This window comes from Haliaeetus leucocephalus, unplaced genomic scaffold (genome assembly GCF_000737465.1).
Source record: "Haliaeetus leucocephalus isolate CR32 unplaced genomic scaffold, Haliaeetus_leucocephalus-4.0 Scaffold808, whole genome shotgun sequence".
NCBI lineage: Eukaryota > Metazoa > Chordata > Aves > Accipitriformes > Accipitridae > Haliaeetus > Haliaeetus leucocephalus.
Window position 1 is genome coordinate 2,033,731 of NW_010973244.1, and position 20,733 is coordinate 2,054,463.

At 40.7% G+C, this 20,733-nt stretch overlaps 1 protein-coding gene across 3 annotated transcripts in view; it reads right to left on the minus strand.

The window, feature by feature from the left end:
- Positions 1-20,733, minus strand: part of GLI3 (GLI family zinc finger 3) — a 195,169-nt gene that overhangs the window by 44,140 nt on the left and 130,296 nt on the right. For all 3 annotated transcript variants that reach the window (XM_010581788.1, XM_010581790.1, XM_010581789.1), the window contains 2 exons: positions 20,403-20,549; positions 12,541-12,742 (listed from right to left, as the gene is read on the minus strand). In XM_010581788.1, coding sequence (XP_010580090.1) covers positions 12,541-12,742; positions 20,403-20,549 — 349 coding nt within the window. The remainder of the gene's footprint in view (positions 1-12,540; positions 12,743-20,402; positions 20,550-20,733) is intronic.

The following is a 20,733-nucleotide window of genomic DNA, read 5'->3' on the forward strand; positions in this document are numbered from 1 at the left end:
GTTTTATGGGGGATAAGGGATAGAAAAACCATGTAATACGTCTGCTTAAGCATTCAATAACTCATATACACTGACAGAAAAGCCTATCAGTGATATCATTTAATTTTCCATACTGTGGGCTTCTGTGTCTGTCAGTCTCTCTCTCCCTCTCTTCTCCTCCTCTGCGAAGTCTCAAACTCCCTTCATCGGAGGTAAAGCAGGGCAGTAAACTACATTGCAATTACATGAGCACATCAAATTTTAAGGAACAGACTTCAAGAAGAAAAACAGACATTATAATCAAAACCAAACTTTGTGGCTACTTTGTGGCTGTCCTACTAACAAGGTCATCCAGTTTCTGGTCACAGCTGCGGAATTTACCACAAAACAGCTGTGAATTCGAGTCAGGAAAAATTCCTTCTTTCCTATACATTGCATAGGCGTGCCTAAGGAGACAGGCTGACGCAAAAATGCCAAGGAGATCCCAGCTCTGTGAATACTGTGAAGATAGTTTTGTTACATCATGATAGTTTTCTTTTCTTCACAAAAACTGTGAAGATAACTATCTTGTGTTCTTGTATCACAAAATACATGCAGTTCTGCAAGATCTGATGCATATAAGTCTTGCAAAAGTAACAGAGTGCTTTCCCCTTTCTGGTTCTGCTTTGCAAGGTGTTAGGAAAACAGCTTTTCAAGCATGTAAACTAGGGGGCGTTCAATGAAAGCCATAGGTGAATGACTTAAAAGAGATTAAAAAAAATCATTGGGGGACTTCTGGAACAGCTGCCCCAGGAAGCAGACATAGCCAGCAGGTTCACATGGGACTAGACAAGTCCAAAGATAACAGGTTCATAAAGAAATACTAAAAGGAACAAGCAAGAGCATATGCTTTGGGATCACTAATCTAATGATTATTGGTGTTGGGAGAGCACAGAGAGAACAAAAGTCAAAAAGCAGGCAGGTTCATGTGCTTATTAAATAGCATCCACTGTTTGCACCATCAGAGACAGACTGTGTGACTAGATAGTATCTAACACCTCTAGTTTGACCCAGTGAGACCTTTCTATGTTTTAAAATATCTTTTTTTCTTTTTTTTAAATTTCAAAAGGATAGATTTGTTTCTTTGGGATATCTTTATTTATTCACATAGAACAATGTTATGTTTACCATATTAAAGTTTTCTTTCCTGTCCTCTATCCTAATTCTTTCTTGCAGCAATTCAAGACCAGCACTTTGTTATTCTACCCAGCACTCATCATGCATCTTCCCCTTCGCAGTCTCTTCCTTTCTTTTCTCTTTTGCATATTTGAAATTATTACTATACCCTCTTCCTGTACAGTCTTCTCATCTTTAATCTGGATGAAATAGGTCAAGAACTGGTCGCAGTACAGTAACGTGTCATAGTGAGACACGTTGGCTCCATCTACATCACCGTGCAGAAGAAGGCTTCAGGCCCTTTGGCCTGAAGCGTCTTTGATGTACGGGTGGTACAGTCACAGCCCAAGTGCTTGCTCCATGAGGGAGGGTGCACCCTGCACTGCAAGGGAGCACACAGGCCCTTCCCGACTGGTAGAAAAGCCTTGGCACTCCTAGATCACTCTGTAGCCTCCATCAGTTCTTCCTGCCATCAGCGACTGACACTAGGCAGACCAAATGATCCAAGTCCCTCCAAAAAGGACCTCAGTTCACAAAGGGAGAGGTAATTTGTAGGTGGACTGTCTTCATGTTCAATAAAGCTGATCATCAAGTATTAGGATAACACCATGGCTTCTTCTAGCTCATGCTCAAGTAGGTACAGATGTCACTACTTTGTCTTACTCTCCCTGAAGAGTTGCGTGAAGACTGAGAGCAAGTGAAAATGAGAAACCAGGGTGCAGAAACCCACTAATACCCATTGGATGAATACCTGCACTCACTGAATTCAATGGAGTTTTTATCCTTTCCTTACACCAGGCCAGGATTTCACCTTTAGTTTTTGATTTGGATTTTCAAAGTCCTTCTTTATTGTTTAGGAATGTTGTTAAGGGGCAAACAAGTACCTTTCCCATTTTACAAATGTACCCAGCTACTCTTCAGGAAAGCACCCCTAATAACTCTTAAATACTTCTGAAGAGGGACTGACTTCAGCAAGTCCTTAAGTCCTGTCCTAAAACCTGGGCCCTACAGACATTGCAATCTTAACTGAATTAAATAATAATACAAGTCATAATTAAGTTAACAGTGATCAAATACTGCTTTTCACATGCTCAGATGCTCTTTTTTTATAAGGAGTAATGTAAGAAAGAGCTTCATTCATCCCACAGTAAACTGACATGTAGGTGTCACTGTCCAAAACGTGGGACATATGTAAGGGTGGCTGGGAGTTGAGCCATGGTTGCTGAGGGGGTCTGCATAAGCTGACTTCATAGACAGAAGTTTATGTATATAATTTGATGGAACTAAGTATATGTGTAATATGCAGCCAGGAACATTGCTCAGTCAGATGTGGAAAGCTGCAGTCAGTCAGCAGGACAGACTCGTAGTCTGACCCCAACAGAGATGTAGAAGAGAGAAAGCCAATGAGTTCTCCTTGGACAGGGTCCAGAAGCGAAGCAGCAGCCAGGACCATCAGACCAACCTGTCTTCCATTGTCTGAGTTGGCAGAAACAGGAATTTGTGTACGTTCTTTGTAAACAAACAGTAATGAATAAAAGTAAGTTTCCAACTCTGTCATCTACTTCTCCTCCTGATGGAAACAACCTGCAAGAGTGACTGTTGACAAATTACTCAGGTCGCATGAGTGACAACGCACTCAGCAACCTCGCAGCCCCGAAGAGCTTTGTGAAACTCCTACTGCTTCAAGTATTTTAGATGCAAAATGAAAACCAAATGGCTTTACAGGAAGGGAGACTTTAAAAATGTAATTCTGTTTGGATCATTTTACCCACAATATATGTAACATTTTTAGTAACACGAAATAAGAGTTTTGCTTTAAATCTTATTCTTTTCCCTCTACTTTCTAACTGACAACACTGAGCTGTGAGTAGACAATGCAGACAAGTCATCAGTTGCTTTTATGGCTTGTCACTTAAGTACAGGGGAAAACCGTATCAAACTGTGGCTATGAAACCAGACATGTGGTGTGATCTTAAAGGCAGGTATGAGACTTGAAATCCTTTGAAATAATTTTTCAAAACTGTCTAGGTTTCATGAATATCCCTCTGCATTTGTAATGTTGACACATTTCATTAAAAATCACTAACTTAGAGACAAGTCATCTAACTGAATTTGTAAAAAGACGTATCCTGCATCTAATAAAGTATAGCATATATTATACTATTTTTTCTTCCAGTTTTCATCAGATAATAGTCATGGTTTTACAATTGTATTTAACTCACATACATCATTGCCTCTTTTTTCACTTTTCTATTACCAGTTTAAAATTAACAGAGTCTGTGGTTTGTACTTTCTCTTCAGCTTACCATATTATCTATTCTGTTTTATCTGCTACGCTAGGTGAAATTTTTCTTCATGAATACATTGCCATATACCAGAGTAAAATGGAATAGTTTCACTGAGAGCAACAGAACCACACTGGTTAACCTTATGTGCTCAGACAGCACTGACAGCTTTGTCCTTCTCACTAGGATATTCCTGTTCAGGAATCCTTAGTATCCAAACTGGACTTTGTATTAACAGTACTTTGCATAATTCATCTGTGCTCCCTCCATGCAAGCTCATGACACTTCTGGCAAACATCATTTTGAATTAGATTCATGGCTAAGCATTTTTTGGTTTCTAAAACTGGTATCATTAATTACATGGAAAGTGCTAATTAATTCTTGCTTTTAGGGTCTGAAAATGAAGTAATGAAGTGTTAAACTACAGCACACTTCTCTTAGCTCCAGAACTTTCCTGGAATTAATAATGTGCTGGCTCCAATGACTTTAAACTCGAGTAACACTGAACTAGTCTGGAGCAAGTTGCTTCAAATTGACTTTTAATTACAAGATCTGTGACATACACAATTACAGGCATACACACAATCACACTTGTATATATGTATATCTGTACATATAAATGTGCATGCAACGTGCACCTGCACAGTCTATACTCTTTATGTTGCTTGACTTCTTACATTATATACTTTCTGAAGGCAGAAATCTTGCCATTCATGTGTATTTGTGGTGAAAGACATCCACCACTTTCTGCTGCAAGATGCAGGTGATCTCCAAAACAATCTCCCTTAATGTCACCATCCTATAAACTATATGAGCTTTCTATAGGAGGCTAGCTGCAGAATTAAATTTCAACAGAGCCTGAATTAGATGCAACTTTCTGTAATACTGATGAATTTCATTTTTATTCACTTTGTCGCACTTCTCTGCCATTCACGCTTCCTGAAAGAGGGTATAAAATGAAGCTATTATGGCATGATAAAGCATTATATTCTCTTCTGTAGGTTAACCATACACAGTACAAGACCACGGAGAATAAAGCTCTGTGCTGCGCATGTGATGTGTCTAGTTATAACAGAACCTGTTTCAGTGGGGTTACACCTGGTCTGAATTTGACTCAGTCTGAACTGCAACTAAGCCTTCATTTACAACATACTACATGCAATTAACTAGAGACATTTTAATGCAAGAAAAGCTTTCACTCACTCAGCTTTGCATCTTACTTAGGCAGATCCCAATAAGAGTGATAATAAAACAGCAAAATACCTGTAATGCTCACATAATTAACACACTTTTTATCCTGTACATCCTATCATAAGGAGCTTCTTGCAAAACATTGCTGAATATATTGTGTTCTACTCTAAATACATCCTTTTTAAGATCCATTTCATTAAGCAGCATTTGATTGTGTCCTTTTACACAGATTTAATTACATAAATATACAAACTTAAAACTTAAAGTTTAAAACAGAAATCAGATGTAAGAATTAAGCAGTTGGTTTTTAGTAAAAGTTAGATACAAATTTTCAGATGAGGTCGTCTGTTTTTTAGTGCAATTGTCAGCAATCTAGGCATGGATTCAAGCAAAGAAAAAATGAAATCTGCATATATGGCAAAATTATCTTAAGCAGCATGGTGAAGAGCTTAGAGGTTAGAGCCAAGTATGCTGATGAATGATCAATACTGATAGCAAGATGCATATCGATACTGAAGGGGAGTCTGAACTAATCATACACTGGTTCTAAATTAGCTGAGCCAACTCACGAGAAGCACTTGCTTGTCTCAATGCAGAATTCAATGGAGGAATGAAAATTTGATCAACATGAACCTATGGCAAAAACATGTTAAGACAAATGGAATGGGAAACAGAACACATAAAATCATGGTGCATTTGAATTGCTGGTCCTCTTCTGGAATATTATTGCATGTACTAGAGGGAGACTGTTTCAGACAGTATCGGCAGAAATGACAATGCAAGAACTCTCTAAAGAGCAGACTGAAAACAACCATTTGCCTCAGAAAGGAGATGAATAAGAGGAGACATAATAAGAATATATAAAATATTGAATAAAGAAGGAAGCCTGAGAACATGAGGGCTCCCTGTCTTATAACTATAAGACATTCTGTTAAATTCAAAACCTGGATAATTTAAACCTGATAAAAGGATACTCTGCTTTTTTTATACAGTGCATAATTAGACTGTTGGGCGCTCTGCTGGAGATACTTCCACTTTTCTCTGTGATAACCTTATACTTCATTTGTATATCTTAACTCTGGTTTTATTTTTCTCTTTGCTTTTCACTCCGTGTTTGCCAAGGGAAGCTGGAGAAATTAATACGTGGCCACTTGTCTCTAGATAGAAAGCAGTTCAGAGAGATCGGCATTGACTAATTATACAACAAACGCTCTATACAAGGAGCTTATATGAGGTGAGGAAAACATTGAGAACCCAATACCTGCTTGCAGAAACACACACTCTTGGTCTTCCTCACTGATATTAATCCACTGCCGCCTAAGCTCCCCCTACAAACCTAACTATCCCTTTCTAGTGCTCTTCGTGAAAGTACCCTCACCACCCTGACGCTCAGCTCTGGGTCAGCCCAGAGCAAAGTGATAGGAGCCAGAACAGCCAGGATCTGGCTGTAATTAACCACACTATGTTAATTGCTCCTTCCTGTTCTGATGACATCAGGGAAGCAGGGGCAGAGCCTGGGGGGGGGAGGGGGAGTGCTACTGCTGTGCTTTCTCAGTTTCCTTCAAACCTTGGAGGAGATCCCAAAGGGCTCCCATGCTCACATGAAACTGAATTTTAACACATTATGAGATAGCTAAGGTCTATTCACAGTTACATCTGCCTAGACCCAAAGAAAGTCTCTTGCAGTAGGCAGAACTACTCCTGAGTTAAACACCTTGTAGCTGACAGGGAATTTTGCTCATTTTCTGAAAACTAACTTTGTAAATTTGGTATCACTGCCCTGCTAAGGGACTAGAAAAATACAGAGGTTCTGTATTTCAGATCATTTAGAACATGAAGTCCCAACCTTCTGTGTTTATTAAAGACCAGCTAATCTTTTGTAAAGGTTTTGAATTGGTACTCTTAATATCATGGGAAGTGATTACCCCCTCTATACTCACTCTAGGCCATGCTGCCTCTCAAAAAGAAGTGCTGCTGAAGTGCAAAGTCTAATAATTGTCACAGGTAGCAGATATAACATTAAGTACATCCTGACAAAAGATTAATAGCAGGGGTGCTGCACTGCAGGACTGAGGCAGGTAACCAAATGAGTAAATGTCAAATGAAGGATTATCCTCATTTGATGCTATTTCATACGTCTCCTTTCTGCATAATCTCTCCCAGCTGAGACCTAAACCAGGTGTTTTCAAATGCACAAAGTAGAAGCTCTACCTGGTGTGCTAAAGGACATCCACTATTAGCTGTCAGCAGGAGCAACATCTTCTTTTCAAGTACTCAGCCAGTAGTCAGGATACAGCATTACACTGCCAGCTGACAATGACAAAGCGCCCGCTAAGTCAAGCCCTATCTGGATTGTACTAAACTATTATTATTTATTTTTTGAACTGCAGTAGTACCCATGTTAAGGACCAAAGCCCTTCTGTGCTTGGCTCTGTAAAAACAGACCCCAAAATGTGGCTCCTTTCAGCTGATTTCACCCTCAACATCCCACAGTGCTCACATAGAGGGTCCTATGCTGAAAAGCTGTGTAAAGCACAGGATGTAATCCTTTAGCTAGAGGATGTACTTTTTTTAGCCAACGCGAAGACCAGCGAGGTCCTGGAGACACTTTCTTAACACAAGTAGCACCTTTGCAAAAACAGGCTAAAAGAGCATTGAGCCTGCAAAATCAAACATACCAGAACTAAACCTGCCTGTGACTTCATGTGCTGGCTCATCAGCTTTTAGTTATGTGACCATGCACCCCTTTTCCCCTCTGCAGGATTCATAACTCGTTCAGTGCACAAGATGCACAATAATCTTCAGTGAGAGACCCTCTTGGTATTTTTCTTCTCCTTGCCCAGAGTACTGCCCATAGGCCTTCCTTCCATTGTATTTAAACCATCAGTGAATACATAATTACTGATACCCTCCTGAGCTTCTCTACTGTGCTCATCACTGTATAAGCTAAGTGCTTCACAAAACAGTAATGCTTTCAGCCTCCCTCTGAGGTGAAGGAGAAGGACTCATTTTGCACAAGAATGTGAATCAAAGAAAGGTGAAGGTAAAAAGTGCCACTCATTGTGGTTGCCCAATTTCAGACATAGAGACCAGATCTCCCAGGTTACTTAACAAGACACAGTGCATGAAATGCTCAAAACAGCTGTCAGTAGCTTCAAGCCATGGCTGTGAGCAATTTGGCTCCTCTGCAGAATTAAGGGCGGCAGGCTGGGCCTCCAGAAGAGAAACTGTATGAGGCTGGTGGTCACTTCCGACTAGTTCAGTTTGGCCAGCATCAGACTGGGGTCCTGTTGCAAGAGCAGGGTCCACCCCAGGCAGCAAACCACCAGGTAAGAGGCTCTCTCCTCTTCTACAGCTTCCTGGGACAGGTGAGGCAGGGTCCTGAGGCTCTGACTGATCCAGAGAGGATGCTCAGCCTGTGCACTGAAGAAGGCAGGGGCCCTGTGAAAAAATACTGTGCAACCCTGAAATTAAAGATGGTATCAAAGCAAAATCACAAGGGGGCAGTACCTTCATTCTCCTTAATGACTGGCTTCTGCATGCTTTATTTTGCAGCTTTTTGTTTCTAGCGCAGTCCTATGTTGTGTCATATAAAAGCATTTTGTCCCAGCTTGCTTAACCTGGACAGTTCCTGGTCTGATTCCTGTCTCCTCTGAAGACTGCTTTCTTTTTCACAAGACTGTTACGGCTGGGCAGACAGTTTAGCCTCCGCAGGCTTCCCAAGGAGGTACCAGATTAACCAGAGCTGCAGCTGCAGGGAAAGGTTCTCTTTCCCCTCTGTGGGCCCTGGACTGGAACATGCTGAATGCTTAGACTACTTAACACATGCTAACAGAAACCTCTTAAGGGCTTATCATTTGGCTGAATGGAACAACTTCTCAAGAACAGCAAAGATCGCATCTATAGCATCTAGGCAACATTCCTGGCAAATTTTAGCTTCTCAGTGAAGAAGTGAAAAGAGGTCTTTTATTTTGTACAGGAAAGTCTCTTCTTCCCTAACTTCCTTCTGACAAATTAGTAACTTTGCTGATGCTTTTTGGAAATACTCAGCATTAGATAGGTATCTGCCATGAAAAATGCTGCCAAGTGTAAACTGGACTAAGTTAAAAGTGATTGGAAACAAGACCTAAAAGTAGAAGGATTGTGTAATATTAAGTACAGTTAATGCTACTGATGTTGCCTAAAATACAAATCCTTCCTGTCTCGCAATTCCATCTAGTGGCCTGCTGAACCGTACCATTTTCTTGCAGCAACTCCTATGAGATTTACCTGCAAGTTTCCATAAGCTGGGATTTTACACTAGGAAAAGTTTTTTCTACCCTTTGATCACTGTTGCAGACAGGATATTAAATGGGATGAACCTACAGTTTGATTCAGTACAGCAGTTCTTGTGCTGAATGCATTATTTACAAGACAGTGAGCTGCAATAAATTAAGTTTTACTGGTAGTCTTGTTGCTATTTAGTCTTGGTACTTATTAAAGCAATGAAATGTGGCTTAGGTTTAATACCTTACATCACTGTTTATTTTGGTGTAACTCTTTTATAGACAGGTTCACATGGGAGAAGTTAAAGGGCATCAACAGAGGTGAGTTGCAAAGCTGGAAAAAGAGCTAGCTCTCTCCCTTTTCCTCCTTTCCACCAGGAAGAATGGAGATGTACATTTCCAACTTTTCACATTGAACAGGCATATTCTTATGAAAAAGAAAAAAATTACTGATTCAGAATCACGTGAAATTTTGGATTATGCATTCCTGGAAAGTATGACCAGGAAGTGCTGAAAGATTCAATCAGCCATAGACTCAGTCACATAAGCCTTGCTTTCTTCAGTGATGCTGGTTCACAAGACTCACTGTTCTACTCCTTAGCATTCTTACTCAGTCTCTGTCCATAACTCACTCCAGTTCCACAACTGTCTTCAACAAAACTATTCATCTGACTCTGGCTTTGCAGGAATGACCCTTAGGTTTGTGATTCTATGTGTCAAAACCATATACCAACCATTTCCAGCTGTGGAGGAAGAGTAAAAGGAGGGAAGACTTACTCCACTGTAGAGACTATGCCAACTTTCATGCACTATTTGCTTTACCAAAGTTACAAGCTATGAAAAAGGAGGTTAATAATTGAAGTGCCATCCCATCTTAATGGCAGTGGGGATAGTACACCTCTACAGAGTACATGTATTTAACAGATGTGGTCCAAAACTGCTGCCAGCTATTAACATAAATCCTATTCCACATTATGGAGCTTTGTAATTGGGATCGTGGTTACATAGATTGCAGAGTTGTATTGCAGAGCTATGATATCATACCTGTGAAATACTATACAGCTACTGAAGTACATCAGAGCTGTGAAGCACAACCATTTAAAAGAAGTGCTTAAAAAAAAAAAACAACCAACAGCCCTTATACTAATACCAAACATTTACAGTGCTGTCACTTTCAAAGTTTGGCAGGCTCATGGTTTCTAACACACCAGTTGTATGCCCCATTTTCTCCAGAAGCGCAAATCCCCACAGCCAGTTTTTGAAGTTGTAAGTGTGTCATTTTTGCTGGAGAGGCATGTCTGAGCCTTGCCAAAAATGGGTCTTTTAGATATCAAGAAATTGCTGTGGGGACTTGCTTCTTTGCCTCATTGCAAATTGAAGGTAGAGGCTGCTTTTAAGCCAGGGACCAGCAGCACTCTTTGTTTGAGTGCCATAAGTGCAAAACCAGTATTTTCTGAGACTTGGGAGGCGGGGGATTTTTTTGGAATACCAAAACGAACTTTTCTCAGTTAGCATATAGCAATGTCACAAATACAAGAATGTTCTGCAGTTGCATCTCCATTTTTTCTGCTGCTTCTCTTAATTTTCTTCTACTCCCTTTTTTTGAAGTTCTTGCTTTTATTCCCTCTCTCTGTGCCCTGTTTGCTTCCCTTTCTTCTACAGCCTCTGCCCACCTCTTCCCTTGCTACTCTGCTCTTCTGCCTCCAGAACAACCATTTTTTGCTGTTTTCTCGCACCTGCAAGTAAAGCGGTCAAGTGAAAATCACAGCATTTCTGATGGTACTGAATGATAACAGTACTTCCTTGGTACAAAAAAAAGATAATTTAGCCACAGAAAGTCTAATCTTTGAATATACAAACTGGCATATGAAAAAAAGCTTGGATACCAAGAAGGATCCAGGGAACTACAGGCCTGTCAGTCTGACCTCAGTACCGGGGAAGATTATGGAACGGTTTGTCTTGAGAGCACTCACATGGCAAGTCCAGGATAAGCAGGGGATCAAGCCCAGTCAGCATGGGTTTATGAAAGGCAGGTCCTGCTTGACCAACCTGATCTCCTTCTATGACCAGGTGACCCGCCTAGTGGATGAGGGAAAGGCTGTGGATGTTATCTTCCTTGACTTCAGCAAGGCCTTTGGCACTGTGTCTCATGGCTTGGACAGGTGTACTCTTCGCTGGGTGAAAAACTGGCTGGCTGGATGAGCCCAGAGGGTTGTGGTGAATGGGGTGAAATCCAGTTGGTGGTGGGTCACAAGTGGTGTTCCTCAGGGCTCGGTGTTGGGCCCTGTTCTGTTTAATATCTTTATCAATGATTCGGATGAGGAGATTGAGTGCACCCTCAGCAAGTTTGCAGATGACACCAAGTTGGGAGGCAGGGTCGATCTGCTTGAGGGTAGGAAGGCTCTACAGAGGGATCTGGACAGGCTGGATCGATGGGCTGAGGCCAATTGTATGAAGTTCAACAAGGCGAAGTGCCGGGTCCTGCACTTCGGTCACAGCAACCCCATGCAGTGCTACAGGCTTGGGGAAGAGTGGCTGGAAGGCTGCCCGGCAGAGAAAGACCTGGGGGTGCTGATTGACAGCCGGCTGGATATGAGCCAGCAGTATGCCCAGGTGGCCAAGAAGGCCAATCGCATCCTAGCCAGTATCAGAAATAGTGTGGCCAGCAGGAGCAGGGAGGTGATTTTTCCCCTGTACTGGGCATTGGTGAGGCCGCACCTCAAGTGCTGTGTTCAGTTTTGGGCCCCTCACTACAGGAAAGACATTGAGTTGCTGGAGCATGTTCAGAGAAGGGCAACCAAGTTGGTGAGGGGCCTGGAGCACAAGTCTTATGAGGAGCGGCTGAGGGAGCTGGGGCTGTTTAGTCTGGAGAAGAGGAGGCTGAGGGGAGACCTTATCGCTCTCTACAACTGCCTGAAAGGGGGTTGTAGTGAGGTGGGTGCTGGTCTCTTCTGTCAGGTGGCTGGAGATAGGACAAGAGGAAATGGCCTCAAGTTGCAGCCAAGGGAGATTTAGGTTAGATATTAGGAAAAATTTTTTTACTGAGAGGGTTGTCAGACATTGGAATAGGCTGTCCAGGGAAGCGGTTGAGTCACCATCCCTGGAGGTATTCAAAAAGTGAGTAGATGGGGTACTTCAGGACATGGTTTACTGGGCATGGTTGATGGTTGGACTCGATGATCTTGAAGGTCTTTTCCAACCCGAATGATTCTATGATTCTAAGTTCTAGCCAAACATTTTAATTGAACGGTACCGCGCATCTATGCTTTACTCTTTGATGATTGTAATGTAGGAACATTTCACTGTCCATTGTATCTATGGCCAGAAGAACCCAAGTGACTTAAGTCACAAACATATCTCAGAGCTTCTTTGAAAACAGATTCCTGAGCACACATATACACACTGTTACTGCTGGTCAGATGAAGTACTTGCACTGGACAATAATATGTGAAGAAGTCCCTTGTGGTTACCTTTCTGAGCAAGAAAAAAAAGTATTTTGTATTTTAAATTAAGCTCCAGCGAACAAACATTATAGAAACTGCAAAATACACATATTCACAAAACAAAACAGCTACTTAAAGATGTGAGTATACAGTCACATTTGCATGTGTGTATATGACACACAAATGAGAATATACAAGATAGGTAGAAAATGCTATTCTTACCTTATTGCACTTGCAGATAAGTGGCCATACGAACCACTGGCTGAGGAACTGCTACGAGAATTATTGAGAATCGTGACCAAGGAATTTGGAGACGTCCGTATCATGGTCTGAAGGTCAAAGCTGTGATCAGATAGGGGAGATATGGACAACGTGCGCTTTCGGCTTGGTCTAGCTGACAATCTCGGACTTGGAAACCTGGCGCCTGTTATGTAAACACAAATAATTATCCACCAGGGTACTTAATCGCATTTATTTGCTATCAGTGATGGGTAGAGGGAGTCGCAAGACACCAACATGCTGTGACAAGCCCACTCTCTCCACTTGTGATCTACTGGCTACGATTGAGGAAAATTAGGAAGAAAAATCTATCTTCCTGTGGCTTACCTCAGGGGAGCTCTGTTTATTAATGTGCAAGCAAAATGATAAATTGCTAAACAAAAGGAAAAGACTTTTATGAGTTATCCCTCTCATTTCTGGTGATTTATGAATCTGATGGCTTCTTAGACATTCACATCATTAATTCAACCATGAGCAATGAGACAGTGGTTCAGATCTGGGCTACCAGGAAACCCAAACTTGGATCATGTTAATACATACAGCCAAAGCTAAACTTGTAAAATACAGTGTAGAAATGAAGAGGCAGCTTTTCCTTTGTTGACCACAATTCTGCCTGGTTGGTACTTGATGCAAAACTAAAAATCAGGACTGAAAAAATACTATGAAGGCCAGCTCTATCAGCGGAAGTCAAATTTGCAGCATTAGACTGAGAAACAGTACGCTTTATTCAAATTTGTTCAGGATCCCATGATATTCTTGTGTTGGGGTGTACAGGGGCCTACTATTGCCAAATTTCTTTAAAACTAGAGATTAAGCTTTTCGAAACAGCAAAGAGAAGACAACCATACATATACCATTTAAATAAATACATATTACATTTCTAGATTTTCTGTGCTGCTCTGAAAATGTTTACCTCTTCTGGTCTGTTTCACCATGTCATCCCAACTCTCTGCAGTCCTGACAGAAGAGATATCACCTTAAAGTTCTTCCCTTTATTTAATTATTTTTAATCTTGGTTGAGACTGAGAAGGAGAGAATTAGCTTCCCCACTGCGTACTGAACTATTTCCTTTAACAGTACTGTCACTTCTACCTTTTTAATCCCTTTAACCTGTGGTAAAGGACTGAGTCCTAATGATCCTGACAGCCAGGGTCATGCAGGTCTTGGGTTCTCCCAGAGTCCCTGACGTTCTCTGTAACTTGCTAACAATTCACAGTTGGCCACAAGCCTCCACTATAGGTCTGCCTTTCCTAATTCTTGCTCATGTCTTGGTGCCCAGGACCATTTTTCAGCAGGGTGTTTAAGTTTACGTGCCTAACATTAACCAGGAGAAGAGCACAACTGACTCCAATTAGACTCACCTCAAGGACAGAGCTGGATTAGAATCTGCAATTATGTTTTCCTTACACACCTGAGTAGGTTGCCCTTCTTTCTGTGCATGCTATCCAAGATTTTCATCTGGTATTAAAAGCTGCCATTTTATTGCTGCTGTGACTGTGTGATCAGATCTCCATCCATAGCCCTTATCCTAAGCTATGCTTAGATTTGCTTCAACTAGCCAACGTGGGTGTCAATTCTCTTTGGCATCTGGCTAATACAGAGTTGTTTTTCCTTCGTGTTCTGTCTCTGCAATAGGCCTTAGCTCATACTGCTTCAGTCTTTCAATGAATATACATGCTCTTGATTCATCATTTAAAACTTAGGCATAGCCATTTATTTCTTCCTAAAAGCTACTACATGTTATTTTATGTAATCTGTTTTATCTCTTTTTATGAGCTTGCTATTGTACTGTGTCTGCTTGATATTTTGTTAGTCCTGTGCTTATGTCTTTCAAAGGCAGAGATCAGCAGCTATGAGAAGCTGCAACATATTTAATAGGGAAATACAAGATATATGTCATGGTAAAATAAAAATAGTAATACTTTGCACTTACACCCTTCATCCACAACTCTCCTCTGCTGACTGTTCAGTGAGCATGAATGAGAACAATGCCTCTGAAGTCACTAGTGGTGACATAATTTGCCTCAGCTGAGGATACAATTCAAGTGCTTTATAGGTGAATAAACTCTGTTATTATGGTTTTACAAGGGGATAGCTAAGTACAGGTGTTCCTGGTTAAACAGCAAGTGAAGGGGACAAGGGAGACCTGCTAGACATTGGCTGACCAGCAAAATTAGATATTACTCAAGCACTGCTACCGCAGTATTCTGTGTTACTACCAGTCATCCTAATGGTGTGCTATATATGACAGCAACAGTTTGCAGTCATGTGAACATAATTACAAACCCCCTGTTTTCCTCAAACTGATGGGCAGAGACCTCATCATGTGAGCAAGAAGGCAGCAGAGATGCTCAGAGTGGACAAGCAGAGCTCCCTCTCTTTTGATAAGTAAGACCTAGTTAAATTTCTGTGTTTACAACTAAGAGTCACCATGTGCTACTGATGGCCGTGTATGAACAGTTTCAAGTGTGATTTCCAGGAGAAACACTTTAGAAAAACTACTTCTTACGGATCTGAAGTCCAGTTTTGAATCTGCACAACTGCAAAGGGATTGCCACTTATTTGATAAATTCATTACAAGCCTGCTAAACATGGACTGATGGCTACTGATGCTAACCAGACAGGGGGTGCATAGGTTTGATCAAAAAAGTGGAGCAACTGTTAAGAATGCTAGCACCTGAGCATCTCTCCTTTGAAGCTAGACTGGGCAATAAAAACAGGAGACAACAGTTATGTTTTGCTGCCTCTGCAATTAGACACCATCTATTTTCTGTGCCCCAACCACCTAAGCGGACTCGTTGGTACTCTTGCATTTCCGAGAGGATGGAACAAGCGTTACCAACAACTGTTCAAAGCTCTTATGATCTTGAAGAGAAGCACGGTCCACCCTCGACAGATCACACAGGAGGGCTTCAGCCACAACACGCAGCAGTCTCAGGCTTCCTCTTCCCCTCCAGGCAGCGCCTGTTTCAAGCCTCACCTAGATCTGGGAATTCGGCAGTCCCCTCCATCTACCTGGGATGGGAACAACCTCCTAAGGGCCAACAGTCTCCTGCAAAAAGGGAATATTTCTGCTTCACAGCGGGAGCCAATGGCTGAGGCTGGGCAAGAGCTCTACAGAGTCTGACCACAGGAGAAGGGGATTCGGTTCAAGGGAGGCCACGACTTTCAAAATTGAAAATACAATTAAATGGAATTACTGTTTTTTCAGATCTTTGTGGTTTAATTAGGTTTCACATGCCTAAAAAGTCTTAAGCATGAGCTGACCACTGGTTACGCTGCAGGACATTTTCTAAACCATTCATTTAGCGTAACATCAGTCTTAGTTAGTATATTACTATAAAAAGGAATAGGTCACAATTTGTCAGTGCCTCTGAATACTTTGAACCAAACTTTTCAGCCTTACCCAGGCATTTATTTTAAAAACAAACACTTCAGTATTTATTTGGGAATTTGAGATGTTCATCTGCTCACAGTGTTCTCCCACTGAAGCATTACATTCCCTGCTCAATAATGCTTTAAAACAAAAAAATGCAGGAGCACTGATTCACTAAAAATCCATTTACCTCTGTGCAAGTGGTGAAAAAAACCCATCAGCTTTGGCAAAACATGCAAATGGAAGCTGACAGTGAAGATTTGTTTAGGAATGTCCCCTTTTTGGAGTAGACATTATAGTAATAAAAAGTCAGTAGTTGATAGTAAAGACTTGAGTGTGCCGACAAAAAAATCCATCAGGTGTCAGAAGAAAAGATCTTATTCCTCGGGTGGAGATCAATTCTAAAATAACAGATATCTGTCTACATCATAAATTTCAAAAATGGAATATGCCATCCAGCAAATTTGCCCATGAATTTGATTTCTGAGTTGAAGTTTTTAGCATTGCTTAATCATTTATAAGGCAATCTTCAGACATGTATCATTTATTCCATCCCTTTAAATCAAACTTCTCTGAACATGTCTCAGGCACTAGTTTTTGTTGAAGGCTGTGAACATGGGAAGTTTGATTTTGTTTTTACATTAAAGCTTTTTTTCTTTCTTTCTTTTCCTTCCAGTTTCTGCTCACAGATGTGTAAACTTTCTTTTCACTTCATGAAAGTTTGTCATAATTTTTGTCTTAGTTTTCAAAATGGTAAGTCTGTCATCAGTATAAGAGGAAAAGGAATGGCTTTGCTACTCCACCCTCATTCCCCAACTGTGCCTGAAAATCAGAAATCAAACCCAATCCGAAGCTTCTCACATTGGCTTAACTCTTCAGGCTGGCCAAATTCTTTACATCAATTGGGTTCCTATCAGTGTCTCTAATGCCAAAGGGGTAGGTCAATGCTGAATACCTTTGAAAAAGAAAAACCTCCCATTCTGAGTGAACATAGGCAAAAGTTAATCAGAGTGAGAATATTAATACTCTCAGGGTCAATCTAGCAGCCTCAGTGAACATGCTTGTCTTTCTACTGAACACCATTTAGAAGCAGAGTAAAACATACTCCCCAAGTGAAAAATGGAGGTATCAAACCCAAAAGGCTGTGATTTTTGGAATTTTTCCAAGTGCTTATGACAGTTCTGGCACACAGTATCTTTACAGCCACAACAAGGAATTTCAGTTGCTGCTACTGTGATACTGTCCCCTGGTTATTTTGATATTATACTTAAAGGTAGCACATCTGACCCTTTTAGATCAAGCAAGAAGACGGGAAGACTTGGTCAGGGATTCTGGCCACCAAAACTGTAGAAAAGCTTCATAGCAGCGAAGAAAATTCTGGTCCACTTTTCAAGCCACACAGGACAGGATGAGGAAAAATGACAATCAAGCATAGAAAATCTTGGCTGTATTCTTCCACAATACATTAGACAGTTCATGGACAGTGAAGTTCAGAGCTTCAAGAAGTCTACTGCTCTTTAGCCAAGATCTAATTTTCTGATTAATGCTTCTCCCACTCATATCATCCCCATTTTGAAATCAGTTTTCCAGCAACACAGAGCAAAACAAAAGGCCCAAAACTGCACAAACTGTATGTAACATGCTTTTCAGCCCAGTGCATGCCGGTGTTGGCATTATTATACGTACTACAGGAGAGGGTAGAGATGCCAAATTACTGTGCTAGATGCTGTACAAACACATAATTAGGAGACAGACTTGCTTCACAGAAGAAGAACAATGTCTTGTTTGTATCTATTTGGTTGTTGTGTGGAATAAATGAGCAGCAGCCTTTGAGCGAGTTGAGTCAACTTGCTCAGAACTTGATAGCAGATAATGAGGGAAACTACCAATCTCTCTTCTGTTTCCTTTGACAAGACTGGGCAAAGGTGAAAGAGTACTTTTAAGATCACCATACAAACCCTTAAGAAGAACAATCCAAACAAATGGCATTGCTGTACTTTGTTATTAAATGCAAACAGGGACATTTTTTTTTTTTTTTAAAAGTCTTAATATCGGCTTCCTGCTAATTGTTTTGTTCCTGTTTCTAATCTAAAATTCTGACAAAGAAGAAAGGGGTTTTCTTTAGCATGATGAATGATAGGACATTCAGATTCCTACTTAATGACAATTAATTTACTGTATATCCATGCAAGTTAAGATAGTTTTAATTAGTTTTTACAAAGTAAAAGGGTAACTTCATACTCTATTTAGATAAAAGCAGCTATTGCCTGACTAAACACATTCTCATCAAATATAGAAGGTGAGCTGAGTGACCCTACCAGGATTCATTCTTATTTTAATTCTCTATTTACTGTTTAAAAATAACCCATTTGCATAATAGTGCTACACATTTTTTGTCTTTAACTCTGAAATAATCCCTAATTGAAAAGTTGCTGCTATAATGAATCTGAAACGTGTGATCTTAATTTTTAAAAACAAACACAAAACAAATTAAAGAGCGCATTTCAAATATATTGTAGCTAAACCTGGTGACAGCAAATATCCTTATTAGAGATACTGTTAGGTACCTTTTATGAATGGGCTGAAGTTATGGGCAAAGGTCAAAACATTTTCCCTTAAGAAGTGATAACATTCTTGGGATGCAAAAGCTGTAATTCTATGTAGATTAAAGCATACACAATCTCTACTAACACACGAAGGTCCTTTACGCAAATGCCATTATTTGTATGAGTACTGCAATGTCTTCTGTTTTTCTTAAGTTTTCTGGCATACATCTGGGTATCTATCTTCCTATAGACTGAACAGACCCATTCAATCAAGTCTGCATCCAAATATGTGGTTTGGTACTGCTACCTACACACATTCCAAAACTCTCTCCCAATAGAAACCAAAAACATTGAAAGCATAAAATATCCCTGCTCATTGCAGGTGGGTTTGGACAAGATGACCTTTAAAGGTCCCTTCCAACCCGAACTATTCTATGATTCTATGATCCTTTTACTTCAATGAAATCATGTCCATTCATACAAGCTGGCTATTTGTCCTCGCAACTGGAACATAGCAGCAGATCTGCATTACCTGAACCATGCATAACAGAGTTTCCATTCTGCAAGGTATTATTAATATGCATCAAATGCATTAGCAGTGTACCTCATCTCTCCCTATTCCCCTCAAAATTCAAATCAGGAGGTATCATATTCTTAAGCTTTCAAGCACTGAAGCCTGCACATTAATTTCTGGTTTTAGTCCAGACTACTTATGTGGGTTTGTTTCTGAAGTGGGTTCAAGGTATGTTACATTACTGTAAAATCCCTATGCATGCTACCAGTGCAGTGAGACTGGTACAGAAACTGAATTTAAAAATCCTTCACTATCAAGGTAACAGAATGAAAATAGTTTCCCTGCCCAGTTCCACAACTATCTGTCTTGCCCGATTCTTGTAAAAATTGTTGGTCAGTCAACTACTTCACACTCCCTGGCATGTTATGCAGGGGTAGCTATCCATATTCTCATGCGTTCCAGAGTTGAACCTCCCAAATCCCACACTCCTTGAGATCCACAGCTATGGCATGCAGCCAACAGCATGGAAGAGAAACTTCATGCTAACAAAGATTTTAAAAAGCTGTAGGACAACAAGGTGGTCTAACGCTATTGTGTTGCTCATACTTTCAAGTAAGAGTCAACAGTCACCACCTTTTATTTCCCTTGTTGGAAGGAACCAAGTACATCCCAAAAAGTATGTAAGCATCTTATGACCAGAGGGGAATGGTCTGCATAATCCCTTCTGGCTGATCAAAAGCAGCAGTAGTGAGCAGTTTGGAATGGGGTGCTCTCTTTTCCTCCTTCACTAGAGAAATGGAGACAGATTAGAGGTCTGAAAGATGCTGAAGTGGGAAAAGAAGGCTATTAATATTAGGGAAAACTAAGTCAGGATCCTTCAGAATTCAGCAAACTGCTTCTCCTTAGAAGTGGTTTCAAAGCCTATCGGTATATGATACACAACTTGTAAGGATGGCTAACACTCTCTGAAAATGAGGGGAGCACGCTCTCCTCACAGAAAAACAGATGTAAACTTTTTATTAACAGGGAGCTCATCAGGGAAATACTCACCCTAACGATGAAAGTGAGTTACTGATTGCGAATAGAAAAGGACATTTTCAAAAGCACTCAAGCCCTGCTGGAAATAAAATTTATAACCTGTTTTCAGGAGCAGTCCTGTTCCTCTCCCTACTTACTTTCAAAGTTTACTTTTAGACTTGACGTAACCCTTGTACATTTGGCAATCAATGCTTTGGCCCTCCAGCCTCATGAGGAGGCTTATGTTGACTCCCACTTCTCTATCTGCGTGGAGGCCTTTTGGGTCAGACCAGGAACAACTCACGTAGTTCCCTTTGTAGGACTGTCTATATTTCTAGAAAATGTCACTTACTATCCATGGCGTGAAGATACTCCATATGAAAAGCACCAGCTCCTGCAGTGGCACCTGAAGGAATGATGTCTGCATATGGGCTGCGCTGGCCTGCCAACAGAGCCATCTGATGATAATATTCAGCTGGACTGACACCAGCATGTGGAGCTAAAAACACAACATAAAAAGGACCGTTAATGATGTAAGATAAACAGGAAGGAAAGTTTTATCACATTGCTGGTTTCTCTGGCTATTAAAACAGCTTGTTTATTTTTTAATATAATGCAATGTCTGCAGTATGCCACCACCGGTCAATGTATTTCAACCAATGATACTGCAAAGACACCATTCA